This window comes from Leptosomus discolor, chromosome 1 (assembly GCF_034619465.1).
Source record: "Leptosomus discolor isolate bLepDis1 chromosome 1, bLepDis1.hap2, whole genome shotgun sequence".
In the NCBI taxonomy this organism is placed as follows: Eukaryota; Metazoa; Chordata; class Aves; order Leptosomiformes; family Leptosomidae; genus Leptosomus; species Leptosomus discolor.
The window spans coordinates 87,110,275-87,135,771 of NC_141391.1; the positions used below are offsets into that span (position 1 = coordinate 87,110,275).

At 40.4% G+C, this 25,497-nt stretch overlaps 1 protein-coding gene across 1 annotated transcript in view; it reads right to left on the minus strand.

The window, feature by feature from the left end:
* The window catches only part of RPS6KA3 (ribosomal protein S6 kinase A3), a 75,399-nt gene extending 54,658 nt beyond the window's left edge, over positions 1-20,741 (minus strand). The window contains exons 1-2 of the mRNA XM_086477282.1: positions 20,670-20,741; positions 7,324-7,380 (exon numbers count right to left, since the gene is read on the minus strand). Coding sequence (XP_086333408.1) covers positions 7,324-7,380; positions 20,670-20,741 — 129 coding nt within the window. The remainder of the gene's footprint in view (positions 1-7,323; positions 7,381-20,669) is intronic.
* Between the last annotated feature and the right edge of the window lie 4,756 nt (positions 20,742-25,497).

A 25,497-nucleotide genomic window follows, 5' to 3' on the forward strand; every position in this document is an offset into this window, starting at 1 on the left:
GCTGTAACTTCTTACGCAACATTCTCACCCAGGTAAGAAGCATGAACTTCACTAAGTTTCTGGCAAAATTCATCCAAGTTGCAGCACAGCACAGTGCTTTCGAAGATAATGAACTTCTGGTATGGTCACATTAGAGGACAAAAAAAAAAGGTATTCTGCCTTTTACAAAGGAAAATTTGAGCACTGAGGAGGGAATAATCGGATTAAAGTTTTACAGACATAAATAGTTTGATTGAGAAACTTATTTGTTGAAGAATTAAGTTATTTGATTGTAAAATAGAATTAAATACATGTGTATATTTAAGTATATTTAGTAGAATACATTAGAAGGAATGTAGGAATTAAGGACCACCTTAACGTCAGAGTTCAGTATTTGTAACCCAGACTGTTTCCTTCACTCCATTACAGAGTAGACACTGTCTCGTTATACAGGCAGGTTATCGGCGGGCTTTAACGGAAACTACAACTTCCTAACAAGGAACGTGGTGTTATACCGAATTATGTAGTATTACTGTTTCAAACAATTGCATTGCTATGGCTGTAAAGAAAGCTTCCTCAGTTTGATTTCCATATAAACAGGCAATAATTACACATTCAAGAATGTGTAAGGAATGTGAAAGAATAACTTGACAGCATACCTCATCTTACAGTTAAACTGCAAAAATATTAAATTGTCACTGTTTTACTACAGCTATACAAGCAGCTGTTTCAGCTAAAATTAAGTATCAGTCTGTAAAAAAAAAAAAAAAAAATCCCAAAGTCAATGGTCTATGAATACTCACGAACCCAAATATTTCTGTAATATTTAAGAAATTCTGGCTATGTCTTACAGCCTCTACCACAGAGCCAAGAATTTACATAAAAACCTGACAAAAATACACACACAGAGGAAATAGAAATGTAAAGGTTATACCAGCAAAAGAAAAATTAACATGATCAAAATGATCAGAAATATGTTCATTGTCAGGTCAATACACGATTATTCTTGTAACTGGAAACTGTTAGTGAGCACCTGAACAGCCATACCCTACAGAAGTTTAGAGCAGTCCAGAAAGAGTGCTTCACCTGCCAAAAGGCAAAAGTTTTTGAAACTAGAAGTTCTCACTAGTACAACGGTCTAACATTAAGAATTGAAGTGAAACTAAAAACCACTTAAAACCTCTCTCAAATGTTTTAAAATCTAAACATTTGCCAGTTTCACTATGCTTTTTTTTTTGCTGAATTACTTCATTTTAACATTCTTATCGTTCACTGTTTTTATGGATGGTGACACAACAAACGAGATTACCACATATTACTCTGGTTTTATTATCACTGCCTGAGTGATGGGGGACTGTTTTGCCCATGACTGTAACTGGTGAGTGATCTCCCTGTCCTTATCTCAACACCTCCTCAACATGTGCCCCCAGGTTGACCAGTGTTTTATAGATTCATGGTAACAGTATAATATCATCATACAGTATACTTGCATGTATAATATAGAATTCCAACACTACTACTACATATAATTGACCGATCAAGTTCAGTATTTTGACAAAGAGACTATATTGCCCACATGTTTCACATTATTGCTCTAATGTATCTTAAAGCCTTTTCCAAGATCACGCTTTATTTAGAAACTCTTCTATTAAAACACTGATTGGGTAAGACAAAGAACACAATTTTCATCTCTCCTGACTGCCAACAGTTGTTTTATTTAAATTCTACTAGAGAAAAATAAATGAAAAAGACATTTTTAACTACCGACTTTTCTTTGCAGGCATTTCTTACACTACCTTTTGACTGCCCACTGACTACAGTCTTATTTATCTTAGGTATATATTTTTAGTAAGAGGATGACAGCTACAAGATTTAGGTTTTCATCATCCAGATGAGCATATTTTATTATACTGCTTTATGCTTTAGTTCTGTTTAATTCTATGTATGCTCTAATTCTGCTTATTTTAAAGCCAGGTTTTGCTGAAAATTTTACCAAAGCATACAAGAAGTCAAGTGTAATAACATTACACAACCACCTCCATTGAAGAGAGGATTTACAACATCCCAGTTGTTCCAGCTTGAATAGGTTCCACTCCTGCCTGTACTGAAAAGTAGTAATCTTCAGTCCTTGCGGGTTACCGAAAAGAAATATATGTAAGTTTTTCTGCAACTTATGAAGTATTACTGAAAACAAACGTTCACAAATTCTTGGAACCTAATATTTTTGTATGTTTAAAAATTATACTTAAGCTAGTTAAAGGGCAATGATAATACATCAGTTGTACTAAGTGTTTTAACAGGTAAACTGAAGCCAGATAATGTAACAAAGAACAACACCTGCAGTGTGCTCTTCACATATACACCAAATGGGAAGCTACCTGCTGGACCAGCTGTAGTTTCTGTCTAGATTTAACTAGTAGTAAAGCATGTATTATGATCATAAGAGCTCAAAACAATTCATTTGCTCAGTTAATTTATTCAATCTCTATGGCCACAGAGATACAGAAAGCAATGGTAGACAGCACATGAGTGAGAAAGGTAGCAAATCAAAGGCTTTAAATGGCTTCCTCTCTTTCAGTAATGCTCACTTAAGCTTTCACATTAGGTCAAGCTTCAGCCAGTTGTTTACTTGTTCTTACATTTATATCCTGCTAGACCCAGATCATTTATGAGATACACCAGACAAAAAATGTTGACAGCAAGCTATAAAGTCAGCTATAACCAATACATTCATTTTAATAAAGCTAGGATACTGAATGATTCCTTTAAGAGGAGCAAGACTTTGAACCATACAGCATCTTGGATTCCTCAGAAACAGGTATGTACCATTATAGCTCCTGCTTTTCTCAAAACAAACTACTGAAATTGATTCAAAGCTCTGCAACTCGGACTCTCCTGTCAATTAACTTTACTTTTGACCAAAAGAACAGGGATGTAATAAAATGAAATTTATCTTTTCATATGCAGAATATTAAAGAGACTTCCTATGTAGATAGAACTGTGTTAGGCTTCAATATTTATTTTAAATTTCTTACCTGATTTGCATTATCAGCATACTATCCAAACGCTTAAGACAGCAAAAGGATTCAGTATTTCAAGGTTTTACCTTTTTCTATCTTCACAGAGCTATGGCAACTCGCTATCCTCAACTTGCATACTTTACCTACCAAAATATTTTGTCTTCTTACCTGATGTGGTAATACCTGCTAGGCCTGTTCACTCCACCGTCCTCAGTTAGAGCCGAGAAATTTCATAGATTGTCAGTGACCACATAAGTGCTCTAACTCCTTTTCAGTGCAAAGTTAAACAGGATAACTCAAATGAGTTTCAGTGGTAACAAAATTATTTCTTATCTTGCACCAAAACAGGTATGAAGCACTGAAAGAATATCACATCCCAGCTGAAATAGTGTTTTATTAGCTGACAGACAGCAAAGGCTAGCTTCCTGCTAATAACTGATTGAGCAGCTGTAGTAATTTTTTGTTTAAAAACTAGGTTATTTTACATCATTGGCAACTTTTTACTCACCACAGCCTAGAAATAAATGCAAAAGAAGTTCCTAAAATACTGCTCTGAGGCATTAAAAAGCTAAAACAATCTTAACCAAGTAGCTTAAGTATGATATAAAGAATATTAGAGAAATGTTTTAATTTTTTGATGGTGATACTGTGTTAAAATAAGTTGCTCCCCAAAAAAGCAGCAGTTTGGAAATGCCTAAAGAAAGGAAATGTCTACTTACAAGGAAATCACTTGTAAGTAATCCTGCAGTTACCAAATACTGAAAGTGCAATTTGATAGGTGTAGCGGGTGAACCTTGGCTGGCTGCCAGACACCTACCCAGCCACTCTCTTACTCCCTCTCCTCAACAGGAGAGAACACAAAAATAAGGTGAATAAAAGCTTGTGGGTCAAGATAAGAACAGGGAGATTGCTCACCAGTTATCATCATGGGCAAAACAGTCTCAACTTGGTGAAAATTTATTTAATTTATTGCCAATTAAAAATAGAGTAGGATAGTGAGAAACAAAGACAAAACTAAAATAACCTTTCTCCCCACCCTCCCCTTCTTCTCAGGCTCAACTTCACTCATTCATTCCCAACTCTTCTACCTCGTCCCCCCTAAGCAGTGCAGGTGGGATGGGGAATGGGAACTGCAGTCAGTTTGTAAGAGTCTCTGCTGCTTCTTCCTCACAGTTTTCCTCTGCTCCAGCGTGGGTCCTTCTCATAAGCTACAGTTCTTCAAGAACTGCTCCAGTGTGGGTCCTTTCCATGTAGTCCAGTTCTTTAGGAGCAGACTGCTCCAGTGAAAGTCCCCCACAGGCCACAGTTCCTGCCATAAAACCTGCTCCTGTGTGGGCTTCTCTCCACAGGCTGCAGTTCCTGCCAGGAGCCTGCTCCAGCCGGAGCTTTCTATGGGCTACAGCTTCCTTCAGAGCACATCTACCTGCTCTGGTGTGGAGTCCTCCACAGCCTTCAGGGTGGGTAATCTGCTCCACCATGGTCCTCCAACGGGCTGCAGGGGGACAGCCTGCATTGTCATCGTCTTCCCCGTGGGCCGCAGGGGAATCGCTGCTCTGGCACCTGAAGCACCTCCTCCTCCTCCTTCTTCACTGACCTTGGTGTCTGCAGGGCTGTTTCTCTCACTTCTTCACTCCTTACTCACAGCTGCTGTGCAGCGTTTTTTTTTACCCTTTTGTAAACCTGCTACCACAGAGGCGTGCCACCAGTGTTGTTGACAGCTATTCTCACAGAGCTCACCCTCTGCCCCTGCTACTGAAACCTTGTCAAGTAAACCAAATACACTAGATAAAGAATATAATTTTAGCAGATAAACACAAAACAAAAAAGCTCTTAAGGTGAAGTTACAGACTCAGAACAAGGAAATTATCAACCAATAGCACTAGTCAGAATTAATTAACAAACCAAACCTGAACACTTTCCCAAAAAGAGATGTTCTAGTTCAAACAAGAATTTGAGTAAGCACTGTAGTCTATGTTATGCAGAATATTAGAACAAATGATCTCCTCCTGGTGTGGCCTTCTAACCACACAAATACTGTTCCTTTCTTACTTTTTAACACTGCGCTCCTTTAGAGTCATCTATCAGCACCTGCCTTGTTTCTTCACGCCATGTTAAAGACAGCAGAGCCTTGCACGCTCTGAGGAGGAACCAAAAGCCATTATACAGTGCACGCTTTTAATCTCCTAATTTTTGTACCACCTTAAGAGCAACATCTATTGCTGGTGTGTTTGAAGACAAGCATGGAAAAGGCAACTCCACTCATTATCTAAATTGGCTCTGTCCACAACTTCAGCAGAGAGAGAAACTGCTACGGCTTTGCAATTATATCCATGCTGCATAGATGGAAAGAGCTTTTGACTGTGTAATCACAAGCTGAAGTCTGCACAATACACAATCCCAGCATAGGAACCCTGAACTCCAACTAAGTGTGGAATTCCAAAAATTGTGTTTTATTGGTAAGGCCATTTATCACCAGGCCTAACAGTCAGCTAGTACCCTCTAACACAAAACTAAGGTAAACACTAAAGTTGCCTTCATGTCTGAGAAAAACTCATAGGCATCTCAATAAGAAACCTGAACTTACTAGTATCTTCACTTTATGCATTTTTGTAAACTGTAAGTTTGACATGAAGATAAGGAACTTAAATTATCAATGAACCCTCCTGACTCTGATGTCCTCTTTAGCAGCAACCTCTATTTTCAAGAAGCCTGGGTTAAGAATTCTTTTGATTAATGTCTCTCAATAACGACAACAATGGAAACTACAGTTTCACAGTCCTTCCTCACCCTTGATCTTCCCCTGAAAGAACTGAAATGAGGTACGAGCTTTTAGAATTTATGGATAGCTGAAATTTAAAAAAAAAAAAGTTATGGGGAAGGATGAAAAAGAGGGAGAGATACCTAGTTTTTTATGTTCACTTGTTAGTTCAAGCTCAGAGTGACCACTCTATTCCTATGTATGCTACACAACGCGCTAGTTCAGAGCTCTCTTACGCTCACTGTCCAGATCTGATTTACAGCAAACACTCAAGATCAACATTAAGAGTTCAGCCTCTGCCTTTGGCTATTGAATCAGTATGAAAATTTCACTAAGAAAGTTTCAGCATTTAGCATCTTATCTGAGGCAAGGAATGGGGTCTTAAGTCACTGTCTAAATTAATACCTACAGCTATCATCTTCGATTACAACCATGCAAACACTTCTGGAGCCCTTAGCTTTGTCAACTCTGAACCAATGAACAGAAATTCTCTTCCACTCCAAATTAGCATCACAACAGGAAAGTTGGAATCCACATCAAGAGAGGAAAGACTTAAGAAACCCTGGGCCTCAACGGACTAGCTTTGCTATTCTTGAATGCACACCTATGTGACACATCTAAAACCCAGGAAGAGGACCTAAAACTTTGTTCTTGGTTTCTTAGTTCTATGAAGAAATGAAAGAATCTTCCAGGATAATGAAGATTTATTACACAAATAATCTACACAGCTCAACAAGGAAAATAGGAAATGACTAATGCTAACAACAAAAGGGCACAGACATACACTGCCAAGAAATCTTATGACAGTATGGAAAAACAAAGGTGATAGCTGCTGTTACACGTTGCATATCAAAATAGAAGGATAAAAGCTACGGTGTGCACACTGCCACGCTCAAAGAATCATATTTCAAACAGTAAGCGCACACGCATCTGCAACTGAATCTGTGTGGAATTTAACCATGAGAAAATCCTTTGTTGTGACATGACCACAACCAAAACCTTGACTATTAATAAAGCATACCCTGGAACTTATAGATCTAAAATATTTTCACCTATGCACTGGTAAGACTAACAGAAGCCAGTTGAAGTGTTTTCCTCACTGATACTAGGAAAAATGGACAGTATAAAACCAACTACACATTTTAAGGTTTGCTAAGATAAGATGAGCTCAGCCTCCCTTCCTATTCAGGAATGCTCCAACCAGCCACATCTTACTATCAAACCTTCTCACTTCCCAACCCAGTTACAATTTCTACTATATTCAGCTTTGTGCTTTCCACAGGAAAGCCTACCTCACAGTAAATACACTAGCGAGAGCCTATATCATACAAAAATACTAGAGAAAGCATAAAAAAGGATAAAAGTTCATCAGAAGAAACAGTAGGCTGACAAACCAGACAAGAGGCAGTGAGAAAGAACCTCCCTCAAAAATTACAGGATCCCAGATTGCACCTCATGTATAGTAAATCTAAACAACACAACATTAGTAGCAAACTGTCTGTAAACTAAGTGGTATCAGTGTGCTAGAACATTGTACTATCTTTATCACAACCATCTTTTACTCACAGTTTGTGGGTTAATATCATCTTCTCCCATAGGTTCGTCTACAATTTGCTGTCCATTCTGTAAAAAGACCAAACACAGCAAGTTACTAGAAATGTGGAATCCAAGTATAGAAATAAATATATTGCAGATGCGCGTTTATAGCATACTACTGCACAGGATCAAGCGTTCTCTATTCTATAAAAAAAAAAAGTCACTGAAAGTAAACACAGAAGACCGCATATTGCTGGCATGCAATGCCACCCTTGCTTTGATCCTCATGTATTATCAAACTGGATGAAGTCACAGTAAGAAAGATAGAAAACAATCCGGCATTTGAAGCCTTACTACTACACAGCTAGACATTATTTTCCACTATTGCAACTTCTGCAAAAAGAGTTAAACCTGATGAAGGCTGAACAGCAAAAAGCCACAAGAAAGAACAGATAAGCAGGTTGTAAAAGCAAGACCTTATGTGACAAGTCAGTCCTTACTCTACCATGTAATCTTCAAGAACATTTATAACTACAGTATAGCCTTATAAAAACTATGAACGCAATGCTGATTTTATTAGTCAGCATTTACTTTTCTGTACTTTTCCAAGGACCATTCTATATGCTTTTGAATTTGAAATTTAGCCATAAAGAATTTAAAAGAGCTTAAATACCTTGCTGGTCAACAAATGGTTTCCTTTCCTTGTCAGTGATACTATACTTGGAGAATCTCCAAGAGACATTTTTCCCAGAAAGACTTAGAATGACCTTGCTTACACAGCAACCATGAGTATTAGCAAGTTGTAAGCACAAATACATATTTCCTAAATTATGGTATGGGGTATCACCTGAGGCATTAATTCTTAGTTTGCTCCTAAAGTTCAACAGCAATTCAGTATGATTTTAGAAACAAATGAAAACCCATTGAAAATGGTTACATTTTCCATTACCACTGGAGGCAGAATTTAAGTTCATTTGTGCATTGTTTCCCTAGAGAACACAAAGACTAATTATTCTATTTTTTCAGAACTTAATTGACTTAAAATAAAGTTACATGCATGTATGGTCAGATATTTTCTAGATGTTAGAAAGTTAATAAAAGCTGCTCAGAGATTCAGGGATTTTAGCTTCATTCTACACTATCCTTCCCACAGTTCTGTTTTTCAGCAGACTTCTTGTGTGGAATCTTCCTAGCTACTTTTCTATAATAACTTCTGATTAATATAGTCTTCCAGCTTGCACATGGCTGAAGGAGAATCTTTTACATGAAGCAACAGATTAAATCTGAAGCATTTAAGATTCTAATTTTCAAATATTGCAAACACACAGAATGTTCAATCTCAGGTGACTACCAGCTCTCTACCAATTTTTTTTCCTGAGCATTTTTTTTTGCTAAAAGATGAAGCTGGATATAGCTAAATTATGAGAATTATGGATTGCCCAAATATGACACAGGATTTTTTTTTTTTTTTTTTTTTTTTTTTTTTTTTTGTGTGTGAGTGGGCAGGGGAAGAAGGTTGAGCTGATTGCCTCTCCAGTGCAGAATTCTGGCACACGGTAGCACTGACATTTTCTCATCTTAACTGACTTCAGAAGATAGCAGAGTCTTCTAGTATGACTCTAGTCTGGAAGTCATCTTTCCATGATGGAGAACTAGTAAGAAGTCAGCTTCACATGTTACAGGATACTACAGAGGTGAACATAATCTTCATAAGCTCTATCGGTTAAGGGCAGTCAGTATAACCTTAAGAGTTGTACAGCTAAGTGTAATTTGATAAGATGACGCTACCAAAAGTCTAAATTCCCCTCACTGTAGCATCTGTTATTTCTAGTGTACAGGCAGTGAGTCTTGTACTATCTTTCCTCAGGATACATAAAAAGGTAAAATTATCAATTAGAAGACCATAAAAATACCAGCCTCGCTAAGTAACAGAAATTAGTGTTTTTAATAAAGCCTGTTTACAAGGAAGCAATTGTGTATACATGTATCGTTACCATCAAGGCCACAAGTCATGCGCTTTCCCTTTTCTCAAATCTATGGTGTATACATAAATTACCATTTGTATTTTAGCTACACATCTCTATACTCTGTTCATGCTACAAGATAGCTTCCAAAGTATCTCATTGATAGGAAAAAATGAGAAGAAAACCAGCAGAACAAATAGGACAATTGACTTTAGCCGGAAAGGAGGAGTCTATAATGTCCTAACAACTAATGATGGCTAAACTCTGGGGCCTAGAATGGGGCAACTTGTGTATCAAAGCCATGTGCTCTAAACTGACTCCACATGCAGATTTTCAGAAATGGCAATTGTTGCTACAACAATCATTCCACTCAATAATAATAATAATAATGTACATTAACTGCAGGTTAAATAAGAACTTACTACACAGTAAGCTTTAAGATTTCATGTTTACTATTTTAAGGCAACTGAAACACAGTTGAAAGTGGAACACGCTATCAGAAACTTGAGCCAAGCCTCTCGGAAGACGAAAAGGCAAGAACCACCCCTGTTTTTAAAAAGGCTCTAATCTTTAACCTCACTGACTTTTTCAACATTTTATCAGTCTAGCAGAAAAAACACAGCAGACTTTTGCAACACAAATGAACTGTTTCGTACAATCTGGTTTTCCTGTTTACTCCTGCCTTGCTTTCAGTTACTTTTCAGTTGAATTCAAGCAATGCATTCCAAGCACACTTATTGGAACTAGGAACAAACTCAAGAAATCACCATGTGTGCCGTGCGGTCATGTCTGAGCCAGATCACTGGATTAGCAAGATCTTTTAAAATAGGTCTACCCAAGCAATGATTATGCTAAAGGAATCACTGGATGGTAGAACCAGTTTTTCTCAGAACAGTCTGAGCCATGTAAGGTAAAGAAGAATATGTATATATGATTTATGGTTTGCTGGTATATGATACTACTAAATGGAAAGCAGCTGTGTATTCAGAAAGTCTACAAAGCGTACTGCCTTTCTTATGAGTTAACATATAAAGCCAAAAGGTTCCTATTGGAAGTGTCAGTATTTAAACCACTGTGGAGTGAGGAGGTCAGCAGCATGCTTACTTAAGGGGTGAGCAAATGAAATAGGTTGTGTTTTGCTGGGTGTAGACTCCCTGTGGTATTTAACTAGAACCAAGGTCATGTCTCAATGGCATAACAGATTGGGACTAGATATAACAGCCTGATGAATACAGAATAAGAAAAGGCTGAATTTATCTTGCACATGTACAGATTGGTCTAAATTCAAAAGAGAGAGACTATTCTTCAGCTGCACTCCTCCCACAGTGGGACATAAGCAAGCAGAATGGATCAAAGATCTGGTTATTTCCAGTACTCTGGCTCTACAAGTAGAATATTTCAGATGATAGCATGAGAGAACTACAGGAAAAAATAACAGAAAAGGTTCAAAGTTTGTACTTAACACCTAAACACATCAGTAATCAATTTATACCATGAAAGGAGGGTGCACATCCCTTATAAAAGGTAACCTACAAAATGCTCTTCCAGTCCACTCAAATTCCACTTCCTATTCCGTTTTCCAGTGGAAACAGTCACATTAAGTTAGCTACAAAATTTGACTTCCAAAAGCTTTTAAACCTGTTGCCACATTTTACTAAGCTGGTAGAAATTAATATCTAAACACAGTTGGGTTCCAGCAGTTTTCCTCAAGGCATATGGACAGGAACACAAAAGAGATCCTACAGGTTCCCTAATTAAGCATAAAGCAGACAAATATCAGGAAATCTGCATCAAGCAGCTGGCACATGAATGTCCCCCATATGAACCAACAGAACCTCTGACACAAAAGTCAATCAAATACAAAACAGGAAAACAACCATCGGTATTTCTATCCATCAAAAATTACAGGTTTAAACCCACTGAACTCTTGGGATATGATCAAGTACTTGATTTTCGTGGCAAAAAGGCACTTTAAAGAAGGCCTTCCTTTTTTGTTTGTTAAACAAACAAACAATTGATATTATTTCACTTCTTGACCATTAATGCACACCCACAAATAACTGCACTGCAAGGCGGCAAGAGGGAGCAAGTACTGGCGTATGTTAGGGTATTGGTATTGAGAAAATATAAATCCTTTGTAAGAAAGGAGTACATCAAGAAATGTAGCCCACAGCCCACCCACAATCAATTAACCACTTTTTGTGAAGCAGGTAATATCCTGCGCTCTACACACTACAACTATATATTGATCCACAGTCTTAATGTCACTTGCGATTTTTTTTTCTTTTTTAAATTATGGTTCCAACATTTGCTGCAAGAGATCCAATTAATCTCAGAAGTCTCACAAAATTGTACTATCTTGGACACCTGCACAATAAACCTAGTGCTATACCCATCTATCCTTCTGATTAGCCCTGGACCCACATGGATAACCCTGTATGTAAAATATGCCATCTAGCACACGTAACAGCAATTTGTACATAACAATTTGGAGCAGAATATCCTATTTTTAACAATAATGTCAGGTACCCATCATTCTCATCACACAGGTTTGTTATTGTTGTGGGGGTTTTTTTTGTTTTGTTTTGTTTTTTTTTAAACAGGTACCTAAACCATATTAATTGAAATACTAAGTGGACAAATTACTATGTTTCCTGTAGTACCCATTTTTTCCTATTTTTCCCGTTAGTTTCATCAATAATACTATTGGGTAGTATACACCTGAAGTTTTTAGATTTAGTTTAGTATCTCCATTCTCACATTCTGTTTGAAAATCAAAGTTCTGCTGATTTGGATTTGCTGAACTGTATGTTCTTTCCTACAGTTTAACAGAATTTTTTTCTGAAGGACATAAGTTTGTCCCCAAAACTTTTTTGATATAGACACCACCAAATATCTTCTTCCACCCCAAAAAAATCTCTGCTTTGTGTTTAGACTATTGCTAGACTATCTGGGGATGTTTAAATAGCCTCTCTGCCAATTACTTTAACGTTTTTACCTGACTAGGTTTGTCAGTTATTTTAAAATCCCTTATCAAATTGATACCAGTTGTACCTTTTGGTATAATGCTTCTGCCATTAACCTCAACATTTCCTAATTATCCATATTTGGCTTGAGCATATAAGTTAGTAACTAGTCTTTACACTATTAAGAGAGCTCAGTATATTATATAACCATTGACTTTTCTGTGTAATTGGTGCCTTTTAGTAGAACCATACCCAATTAAGGTATAATAAAAAAAGTGTTATATTCTTTGACTTAGCAATTGGACAGATCAAGAATGTTGAACTGTGTATAAGTGCAGGATGACGTACAGAGTACACAAATAAGCAGACAAGGTAAGATGTCTGAATCACGCCATTTAAAAATCATTATCTAGAAGTTTTAACATGCCAATGAGTAATGTAGGCAATGATTTAACTATGCTTTGGAATTATAATTTAAATAAATTACCTGGATAAGTCTGAAGTTTCTCCCAGGTAATTCCTAGTTTTCAGCTATCAAAACTTCCGGACTTACCCAACAACTTTCAACCCTTTTTTTTCCCCTTTAAACCTTCTGAAATAAAGTTTAGGGTACCAAAAATAAATATTTCAAAACACACAAGAACTTTCAGTATTATTTATTCCTTAGTCATTAAAACACTAGCCATATATAGATCAGAGCACTTACACTCTGGTGTTTTCAAGGGACTCTCAACCAACAGATAAAGCTCAAGAACCACACGATCCTTGAATTGAGTAAAGCTGTAATAATGCTTCTGGCTTGTTTCAAAGCAGCACAGAATACAGTATTCCCACTGAAATATTCATAACAAATTTGCTGTTAGCAACACAAGGCACTGCATGGAACTACATTCAGTAAAAGCCTCTCAAACTGTACTAAAACTTGCTATTCTAAGCAGCAATGAGCTACCCTGAGAAAAAAATCTGTATTTTTTCAGAAAAATAGTTGAAAAGAGACTGAGACAACCTTGAGAGGTCATCCAATCTATCTCAGTGCATCAAGGCAAGATCAACTATTCCTACAATGTTGCTCATGAGACATTTGTCTAACCTCTTCTTAAATCTTCAGTAATGGAGTTTTCACAATCTATTCCAGTGCTTAACTAAAATATAAGGCTTTAATAGGATCTGAATTAATGACTTGTGCCTTAACTCCAGAGCTGTAAAGCCACACAGATCCAAAGTACTTCCCTAAATCCTGACCTGATTAAAACTTATTATATGTAAGTAGCAGAAGTGAGCTATCATCTTAGACTTCTTTAGCTATTCTCTTGTAGCGTAGCGTATATTCAATACATTTTCCATATACTATGTTAAAAATAGTACACGCAAGCATTAAAAAACCCTTACATTTTTTGAAAAAAATCAAACAAAAAACCTAAAGATACAAGGTTTTATTTTTATGAAACAAAATTACTCCTTTTTATAAAACTTTGTTACTTCAAGTTCCATTAATACCACATAACTTATTCTAAACTTTATTGACTAAGGTGACTGACTTCTTCCTTTGCTGAGTACTAAAAGAAACAGTAGGACATTGAAACTTGCCTCTCTGTAGATAATCAACTTCAGATACAAGCCATTAACATGCTGATCATTTAGGTACAAAGCCAAAGTTCCATAAGTTAGGATACTTGGGCAGCTTTAACTATGTGATTTCGTAAACCCTATCTACTTTACACTACCACCTCCTTATCAAATATGACTCAACAGTGTAATTTAACAATACAGAAAAGCAGTCCCCTTTCCTGCACTGCGATGCCTTCCTTGGCATTCGTCCAGCCCTGTGCCAAGTCAGGTCAGAAAACGAATATAAAAAAAAGTTTGCAGCTCCCAGTTTTATTCTCTGAATTAACTCAGCTTGAAGTCAGACAGGTGCCACAGCATTATCCAAGATCTCAGACATACAGTATCACAAAATCTTTGTCCAGGCCAACCATTTTTGTAGCTGAAACAAGCTCCAAATCATGTTCACGTGTTCAGGGAAGAGGAGGAAAAAAAAAAAAAAAAAAAAAGACAGGGAAGTGAAATTTTCCTTTAGTTCCCTACCCAGGAGCGGTAAATGACTACACTTAACACATCAATTCAGCAGCCTTAGTAAAAAAAAAAAAAAAAAAGGAACAAAACAAAAAATACACATCTATTCTCTGTTCATCTGCTCCAAAGAGGAAGAAGAAACACACATGTAGAAATCACTTGCTTCAATACATCCAACCATTGCTGCACATATGAAAATAAAAGAAATTCCTCCTCTGCTCGCACACATTATCCTAAGAGTGACTCTAGCACCTGACAGTATACAAATTTTATTACCAAGACTGCATTTGCAGAAGGCAGGTGTGCTTCACTTGCACTGCTTCCTGCAGTCCCAGGCCCACCAAAATGCCCTGCGCCTGCCTGGGCTCCTTCCAACGTAGACCGGGGCACCCACAAGGGAGGTACTGTCAGGATCTCCTTGCCAGGTCTTTCCCTCATGAGTCGGGAGGCAGCCAACAGGCCCAGCAATGCTGCGTGCTGCAATTTCTTGCAGCACAGACACAGGTTTTCAGACATGAGTTGGTTTCTCAGGATCCCTTTGCATGATAAATGGCAAAGGTAATATTGAAGCCAACTAAAGCAGTACTTGGTTATGCTCATTTTGTCATTTAGCTATTTTAATAAATCCTACTAAGAATAGAGACTAAGCTATGGAGCAATTTCACTATTTCCTAAAAGTCAGGATATTCAAGGTGACTATACAACAAATGCCAACTGCTGGGAGACAGGAGGAGAGAGACTCTCCATTAAGTGAAAAAAATTGTTTAACATGCAAGTCTAAGTTCTAACGGTAACTAATCTTAGCAATGATGTTACGTAAGGAATAGTACAAATAATATTAATCAGGCTCTGATTACACCTAAACCAACTACCTTTTGAGTCTGCACGACAGAGGATTCTATTTTTCAAAGCTGTTTCACTAGACATTTAAAATCACAATAAAATACCATTTCTTCACATCTTCTGCATATACTTAAGCATGTTCTGATAAATTAATGCTTGAAATTAAATGTTAAATGGAAATTTAATTAATTTAATTAAACAGAACCTTAGAAATTGTGTCAGAAAACAGACCTAGACATATTTAGAAGACACATGCTACTTTTTACACAATTCAATTGCTTCACTCAAAAAAACCCAAATAAATAAAAAAAAAGGCAGCACGTTTCCTCCAAAATGAGTTAAGCGGAGCATTAAGCATACCACAGGGGGTTCCTTTCATCAAAGGGAACATATGGTAACTGTTACTGATAAGAATGAGCTAGCAGTAACTTTGTGGTTGAACCACTGGAGTAGGTCCCTGGAAATCAGAGTTCATCTCCTAGCTCCAGAACAGACCCCATGAATGATACTGGACGAAGTCACTATGCTGTTGAGCCTCATTCTCCCATCTGTTACACAGGATTTTTTCTCCCCTCGATTTCCAACAGGGGAGGCATTTAATCTTATTTCAGAGAATTCAGTAGCACAGTATCATTCAGGCCAGCATATAACACGATACATGCAGTAATCAACCACTTTAGTTTGCCTAAACCTAAAAATTCCCTGAAAAGATTCTAACCTATCCAGTTTTACTGATTAAATTATTCCCCTGTCAAAAGTCACCAAGACTGAAAAAACAATGGCAAGGTTTTACTCTTCCCTGAAAAACTGTTTGTTTCATTATTTGAATACAGCTATGAGTTGTATTTGGGGGAAAACAAAACAAAACAAACAATAAACAAACCACCACACCACCACCCCCCCTCAAACCAAACCAAAACCCACAAAAAAACATAACCCAAAACCAGTATCCTGAAGGGGTTCTTACAGCTGATAGATCTGCCAACTGCCAAGATCAATCAACTCATAAAGCTAGTGTTTTTGATGTGCAGAAATAATTAAACACCCACCTTAGTCTATGTATCATTGTGAATCTAAGTTGAGCATTTCAAATGACAAACAACTACAGTTAGTGTGACAGATCACAATCAAAGACAACAGACCTGCCTTTAAACATGTCAGTCTGCTTACATCTACATTGTGTTAGATGTCCCTGCTGTGGCAAGAAATATTACATACACTGTAATGAACAAAACAATAACAAGCTAAGAACTGCCGATGTCATAAGAAAACTAACGGAACAATTCAAGAAGTCAAACTCAACACCTCCCACGAGGAAACCAAGAGCTGAGAGCATACTGCAGGAAGGTACTGAATTCAGCAGAGTAAAGCACCTGCCCCCTCCTACCCCTCCCAGCCAACAGGGCAAGGACATAGTAGGATTGTGTCAACTAAAAAACAGCGCAGGTAAAATTGTACCATTAAGGATCTGAAAAAGCTGAAGAAGAAACTCCACACACCTAAATATCCTTCATGCAGGTGACGTGTTTCTCAAGACAGTATTTACACACACATAACATCTCTTATCTGTTTCTCTATCGCAGTAGTTTGTGGAATACAGGGTATACTACTCATTTAGATGAAAATTAAATTGCCAATTGACGCTTAAACCCAGTGTAAGAAAACGTCACTCCACAAATCTTCAGAATGCACTGTACTGACAGCAGGTATGTATGCGAAGTGATAGAGAACTCTGCCTATAACGCAGGGATGACAGATTGTCTTAAAAATCCACCAAGACGCGTCCATTTAGGTGATGCCACTTTGGCTTCGAACTGTTTACCTGTGTTTGCTATACCAGAAGTGACTGTAAATGTAGCCTTTGTTCCTGTGGAATGCAAGTACAACACTGATTACACAGGCTAGTACAGAATGTGAAGAGATGATCGCAACCACAATCTCATGGCTACAGGTGGCAAGAGATCTGATAAATTTTAGATTCCGTGCCAGAAGTATACATTGACACAGAGAATGTCACACTGACATCAGAATGGAATTACAAAGCAAAAATTACATTACACCAAATTCTTTAAAGCATCAGCATGACTGTTAAATGCTAGCAACCCTTGTCTTGTGTAAGGTTCAAATAATTCTGGGTACAGAAGATAAACCAAGGAATGTTGCCAAAGAGAATTCGTATCATCTATTTAGACACCTAAAAGATGAACATAAATCTCCTGCCAAGAGCAGTGGAAAAAACTGAACTTTCTCCACAGCCAATTTAGAGCACCTAAATTAAAACTCCTAAAGATAGACAGCTCAAATGCTTCCCGGAAAGTCTAGCAAACGGCATCTCCTTATGATGGCCAGCTCTTTCATCGTATTGGTGTCCAAAATCTGGCTGCCATAACTGTATTCATTCTCCTCCAGGCGACATAAATATGCATAGCTGGGAGAGCAGATCAAAGGATCAGGCTAGTTATTCAGGCATTCAAATACAAACATCATCTATACTTAATTTTCTTGAAAGCAGGTGATTTGAAACAACGAGCACATTCTCACCATGAAAAAGAAACCTATGCTTGTTATAAATCTTGAGTAGACCCTGAGTCAATAAAAGATAGCATCATTCTAAAGGCTGTAAAGGTGTTGTGATTTAAAACATAAAACTTTAAAAACAAGACAAAATCACATTATATCATATAGACAAATCATTTTATAAATAGCGTAACAGCATTACACATTGAAAAAGCTGTCAGAGATGTAATGTGGATCACTGGCCTATTTGCATCTGCAGAAACAGAAGTCCTGTAACTGATCTCTGGAAACCATAAATCTAAAAAACCCCGTTTGCATTATTTCTTAAGAAGGACCATGTTCTACAGATCTGCCATCCTGTACACCTAAGTTATAGCAGCTGTTTGTGCTTAACTACACTGTCTTCCAAAGTAACACTAGTTAAAGGTATTCTACTCCTCCCACTAAATTTGCTCACATGTCACAGCAAATCACCTCCTCAGTGGTACCACTATAAACCGAAATACAGGACTGCACTGGGAAACAGATAAAAAAAATAACCCAAATAAAAACTCAACGAGTTGTTAAGACAAGGCAAGTGCCTGAGTTGAGTTTTAAAGCTCAATAATTTGTAATTCTGTGTGGATAACAGTGTTACAAGAACTGAGTCAGCAAATCTGAGAGGTTAGTGGAAACTCTTTACCTCGCTCAGCGTTACAGCTGAAGACATTATTACTATCAAACTGTGACTGAAATCACAATGAGTTTCCAGGTGGATGTAAAAAATATTTTTGCCCAAGGATACTCTTGCAGGATAGGGTCTGTAATTAGGATATTGCTATGTTACAGATAAACACAACTCATGCAAACTGACAATGTAAGTTATGTATTTGGGTCATTTGTTTATGTATTTGACTTTAATCATTTGTTTATGTATTTGACTAACGTATCTATTTTCACTAAAACATCTTTTATTCAGCTAAGCAACCTTTGTAAGTCTAACTTTGTCCTTTTGAGGGTCATCTGAAAAGCTTTTACAGGTGCAGCCTGGTCTTTTCAAGAACTGAGTGTTTATTCTAGCCTTAGAATGCAAACCTGTCAGTTCATTGCTGTTTCATGTTTTGTTAGTGGTCCTAGAATTTTTTTTTTTGGTGACAAACTGCTGTAGACTTATGTCAATGTAAGTGTTTTAACTATTTTTTTTTTTTTTTAGGAAGAGGTAAAATACACTTGTTTCAAGAAGTTTATGAAAGCAGTTTAAAAATGAATCATGCCTGAAATACATTAAAATAATAACAAAGTATAATTAATCATGCACATACCCACATTTCAAGTAGCATAGTCTATTTTGCTACCTTTCCAGCATATATACTATGACTGAAGTTACACAGACTACATGCAGTGAGCATGGAAGACTACAGTAACACTTAAGATCTTTTCTCTAAATCATTGGTCTAAGTGGTCCAACATAAACATCTCCCCTACCACCTTCTCCCCTGCCCCCAAGCACCACACTACTATTGTAGTTACTCCCCATTTAAAAAAAAAAAAAAAAATAAATCTAAGTTTACCACTTCACAAGTCAGTGAATAACTGGCAAGAATTTAAAAGTAACTACAGTAACTGGCAAGAATTTAAAAGACAGATCTGCCTGTCAGATCAGAACTGCAGATCCTTCTGACCCCCCCCAGAGACGCAGTCACTTTAAGCAGAAGGAAGACAAGACAAACATCAAAAGGACAAATACATCTGATACTGCAGAAACTTTGCATTGGTCTCTCTCTTTGCTCCACTCACTAAGAAGTAAGTTCTAACCTTGTGACTAACTGTGAGCTGGCCTGAGTCCATACCGTTCAAGATCAGCATCACTCGAAGCAGTCTGGCAGCATATCAGCTGGAGCAAATTCAGGTAGAAGCTGCACTGTCAGGGGAAGCTGCTTCTTTTCAGATGGGAGTCTGGTCGCAAACTAGCACATGCATTGTGCGCTACTAGGGAATCACGGAGCAAGCACAACTGACTGTGTAGGTGTAGTGTTTACATAGATCCAAACCAACATAGTAGTACACTGTTGGAAAAAAGGAAAATAACCGAAGGCATCTATGGCCTCGGTGAATCTAATTTCCAGCCACTCTCATTAACTCAGCCTAGGAAAGCTGACACGCGTCCTGCCTAACAAGGACAGGAGCACAACACGAACTCCCCGCTACCAACAGCGGGAAACCACACTGCGCGGCATCTCAGGGATGTTCCCATAAACGCCGCCAAGCACAAAGCTTCACCCATGCGAAACGTCCCTGCGGTTTCCCAAACGCTTGCGAAACTGCAGAGGCAACCCCATCCTGCTTAGATAAGGGGGCAGCGGCACCCGGGCGGGGACGGCCCTTGCCCGCCGCAGGCGGAACAACGGCAAGGCGAGGGCACCGGGCAAGGTGGGGGCAGGCCCCAGCTCTCCTGCCCCTCCACCCCCCTCGCCCCGGGCCGCGCCTGCGGAGGCGGCGGGGCCGCCCCGGGAAGGGAAACTCGCCGTGACAGTAACCAGACACCGCGCTGGAACAAAAGCGCCCGAGTCGGCCGCCGCCGCCGCAGAAAGCAGGTTACTCCCTCCCGGGGAAGGGGGCGGAAGGGGAGGGAGAGAGCCGGGAGCAGCCCGGTCCCGTGAAACACGCCCCGAGCCCCGGCGAGGGGGAGTCCCGGCCGGTCCCGGCCGTGAGTCAGTGCTCCGGGGAGCAAGCGGCGCGCAGGGGCCGGCCGGGCGGCAGGCGCCAACCCTCAATCCCCCCCCCACCCCCCCCGCCCTCCCGAGCGGCCCGGCGCCCCGCACCACCCCGTTCTCCCACCGATCCGCTGCCTCCCCGGCTACCCCCCTCCGTACCCACACCCCCCCCCCCCCCCGCAGTCGCGGCGCTGCCCGCCCCGAGCAGCCGGGAGGGGAAACTCCGCGCGTCCCCTGAGCGGTGGCGGCAACGGGAGCCCAGGTCCCGTCCCCTCCTCACAACTTTCCCCGCAACACCCCCACCGCCCGCCCCGTACCTCGGTGCTGCTCTCGGCTGTGCTCTCCACAGCCATCTTCTGCCAAGGGTCCGCCAGCTGCGCCAGGGGCATCTTCCCCGCCCGGCTCCCGCAGCCTCCGCGCTCCGCTTTCCCGCACCTCGGCGGCGGCAGGGAGGCAGAGGCGGCGAGGCAGACAACGAGCCCTCCGGAGGGCGCGGGACACCCCGGCTGGCTCTAGCGGCGGCTCCTACGATGACTGCTGCCCGCTGCTGCCGCCGTCGGTCCGTCCGTCCGTCCGTCCGTCGCCCGTCCTTCCCCCCGCCCCCTCCCCGCTGCCAGGCGGAGCCGCGCTTCCGCCCTCCCCCCGGCCCGCCGCTCGGGCTCGGCTTCCGCTCGCAACATGGCGCCCGGGCCGTACCTGCCCGGCCAACGGCGCCTGCGCGCGCCGCCGCCGGGCGGGTCTACCGGCTCTGCGGCCCTCGCCGCCCGCGGGGGCCGGGCCGGTCCGGGGGCAGCGGGGTGCGCCCGGCTTAGCGGGAGGCGGCGGCCGCGAAGCTGGAGGGCGGCAGGACCGGAGGCTCGGGCAGGACTGGAGGCTCGGGCAGGACCGGGTCAGTGGAGGACCCGGCGGGCGGAGGAAGCGCTCGGTGATCGCGGGCGGCCGGGCCGGTGCGGGACCGGGGCTCCCGGGCGCGAGATCCGTCCGTACTTCGCCGCTCTCCGGCATCGGTCGGATTTGCCCAGCGTTGCGGGGCAGGCCCGCTGGGCTGAAGGGCGGCAGCGGCCGAGGGGTGTCACCGTCGGCGCTGCCGCTGCGAGGTTCACTCGGGCCGGCCCCAACGGAGAGGGCTGTTAGAGACGCGTTGGGAAGCCCGGCCGGGGCCCGGGGGTGCCACCGCTCGGGCAGATGAGCTGGGGGGAACGGGAGAGACGAAAAGTTTGTTTGCATAAACAGAAAAGGGGATGGAGAAGTTGGGAGGCGAGTGAGGACGGGGAGAAAGATGTAGTGTTGTGCAGAATATCATTTGGTAAAGAGGGAAAGGAATTAAGATGCAGGAATTTGTTTTTATGGCAATACCATTTGAGTAGTGGTTGGACGGCATGAGTAAGAGTTGCCTCGAAGCGGGGAAGTCATACTTCTGGAGGCCAAGAGACATGAAGATAAAGCTGTAGAAAAAATGCCACAGGTTCTGGAAACAGCCCTTATTTTACTTTTTATCCTCAGCTGTTAGCTAGTATACAAATAGCTGACTTAAACATATGCTGAGATCCACGAATGTATGTGATCTCACATGGTTCTCTTAAAATGTTAAGCACTGTAATAAACACCCATCCTTCTGCAACATCAGATGGCTTGGCTGATGCAGAAGAATCCTTGAAACGTTAGACCAGCAGCTGAAGATGGGTGCTGGTGTCAGACATCTTGCTGTCGAAGCCAAATTTTTCAGAACTGTGCCTGAGAAGGCCACTTTGTTTTCAACAGGTCTCGCTCTCCTGAAGCATTTTTAGATTTTGACAGGTCACGTGCTTTGTTACATCCTTGACAAAAGTTAACATTCTTTAGATATTTGGAGTTTTTTTTGCGGGTGGGAGGAGTGCTAGTAATTAAAAATGTATGTATGTGTGTGAGCGTGCACTCACACACTAATGTGATGAACACAGGCTACTTCTGTTTCTGCTTGGTAGCATTTTTGATCCCTCTTTATATTCATGTAAGCATAAATACCTATCTACAAAGAGGTACAGAGGAGTGGATAGGCAGTTGCTCGTAATGAATCAGACTTCAGCTCGTACTACAGAGACTTCCGTATCTGGAGTAAAAGGTCATAGTTGAATGATCACTTGAAGCCATCACCACTGCCAGGAGAAGCAGTTGTGCCCTCCCTTGCTTACTGCTGTTCCGTCTGTCCCTTGCATCAGCCTCTCTTTTGAAGAGGTGCAATTGCCTCTGCTGCCACGTGGTGATTTAGACTGGGGAGCAGAACTATGTCAAAACTAACCCTACCCTTTTTACCTTCTGTTTGTCCTCAAAAAAACCCTCACCAAACAACCCTATCCAGCTTGGTTGAAGAGAGATCAGGACTGCGTCCTTCAAAAACAGGGGCAATTTGCGGAATTCTGGCCAATTATTGGTATGAGATTTAGAACAAAGTAATTGAAAACAGATAATTCAGTAGTGCTTGGCAGCCTTTATGCTGAGTAGCATAATGTTAATAGAGAGGGATAATTTTTTTGTAGTGTGATCAGCGCGAGGTCACTTCAGTCTCAAACTGACTGCTGGAATGTAGAATAGAAAACTCATATTCACAGCAGTTGTACATTACATGTTTAACACACAAATCAGGACTTTTTTAAAAATCCTTGAGTTCATGTAAAAATCCGTAATGAAAAAAAATGTTTCCTTCCATCCTCTAAACATCAGTTTCTGTTCCCTCTCAGCGATAATTTGCTTTACATTATCAAAGCTTATGCATTTGTACCTGCATCAGCCACACAGTCAGGTATGTACATCTGAGATGTGCCATTATGGAGAAGAACCTGACCAGCTGGAAGGTGGCAACCACAACAGCAAAAAACCCTAAACCTAACCTTTCCTTTAGCATAGTTTAAGCAATCCCTCTGTATATGATAAGACTTCCTTCCTCTAAATAAAAAATTCCATGATCTCCTCTTTCATAGTTGGCTAGTCCTTTCCTGCCATAGCTGCCTATTCCAAATTACTTGCTTGAATTAAAAACTTTTTAGAAGGAGAGTGGGTGTCACATTTCAGTTAGTGTCTCTAAATTTTATTTGTTGGTCAACTTTTGTCCTTCTCTGTATGCATCCTATGAATCCAGAAAAAGCAAGGGCAAAGATCTTACGCACTAGCATGTCAGAGGGCTGCAAACAATAGACATCTGACCTTTTCTCAGGCACGGAAGTGCAGAGGCTAGGCAGAAGTATGCTGTTTCATTGTTCAGGGGGTTGAGTATTATCACACCACACATTTAAATTTTATAAAGGAGAAAGCTGCATCAGGATTTTAATCGGAGCTACTATGCAAGAAGAGACTTCAGGGCAAGAAAATCATCTGGAAATTGTCTCCACAGGGAAGAGAAACATATCAGTTAATCTCTGGGAGATGCGGGGGATTCTGACTTTCAGATCCTGCTAAGCTCAGAGTTGGATCATCCTCCCAGTAAGAGGTAAGATGCTGAAGATATTTTGCCTCAAGACAGCAGCTCCTATTTTTCATTCCTTTTGTCTCAGGCCAAAGCAAGATCATGCTTTCACCTGTGGCAGCAGACCTTCCTTTCACCCTCTTTCCCTCTGGGCACAGCCATCACTACTTGACTGTAGTCACTACAAAATAACTGTCACCAGACTCAGCTCTGAGGCTTGATTTCACCTTTGCATAAGTGAGTTGCAATCATATTACATCCACAGAGATGTTTTACATGTATTGCACCGGATAATTTGATCACGTTCATTAGGAAAAGGGTAGCACATGGCACTGAAATAACAGCGCTGTATAAAATCCTGTTAACTTGTCATGAGATGAATTAGGTGGGCCTCACAAGCTGCACCATTTTTTGATCTCGCTTCTAACAAATCTGACTAAAATGTCACCCTATTGAAAGGGAGACATCAGCTTAATAGGACTTACCTGTCTTTCCCCACAGGAGGCATCTTGATGTGTGAGTAGCACAAACTGGGGAAGCTTGCTTATGGTTGGTGGTATCTAATGCTTTAGAATCATAGAATCATAGAACATTCAGGTTGGAAAAGACCTTTGAGATCATCAGGTCCAACCATCAACACTACTCTTTGCCTAGCTTTGACGTAGTACCTATTGACTCTGCAATTAAGGAGAATTTGTGGCAGAGTTAGTAAATCACCATAGTCATATCCAAAAAATAAGAAGTTTGCTAATATTACTATCAGAATAATACTTGGGAGCTTGAACTTGCATTTTGAAAATACGAACAAAAGGGGGGAAAACCAAAGCAAACTATTTGTGCCAACAAAACCCACAATCCAATGCTCATCTAGAAGATGTAGTAGTGTATTAGATGTGAATTATAATGCAGTATCTTCTGGATTAAAATGAATGGAATGTGAAAAAGTAAATGCATTCCAAAAGCGTGAAATTCAGTTTCAACTATTAGAACTGTAGTACTGAGGTATACAATTTGAATTTAATGCACAAGAAAATATACAGAAGTTACTGACCAAATTTACATGGGAAAAACCTCCAAGGAGTTAAAAAAACCCCACTTATTTGTATAGCTAGTAGAGGCAGAGAGTCTCTTACTCTCAAGACACCTGGATTCAGTTCCTAGCAGATCATAAAGGACAACTGTGTAATTTAGTAAGTGAGTTAATATAGATGAGATTCAACTAAGGAGACAGTCTTTCTTAATGATGTTTTCAAAAGTGTGAAGAGGCCTTGATTGGAGAAGTGTAAATACATCCTGCCAAATAGACTAAGGAAGCCTTAGTGCTAATTAGAACTGGTTGCTCTGTGCTTTAGTTGCAAATATAAAGAACATCTCCTTAACCTCATTGGGATATTGAAAGGATGGTTTCGTTAATGTTTAGAAAGCTGACAAAGACTAGGGAGGGAGAGTACCTCAAAGTACCACAAGAAGTTTCCAGCTGGTGTGAGTTGTCATAGCAGAGACACCAGAAGGACTGGCTATACGAACCAGGGTTAGAGAGAGTGATAGTCAATAATTGAAAAGGGAAGAACTGAAATGAATGTCTATCATGCATTAAGACTTAACCTGACCTTTCAAACAACACCTGTTGAAGGGTACTTTCACCATTAAGGCCCCTGGATGATGGAGTCATACAGGAATGCAAACTTTTCCTACAATTTCCTCTG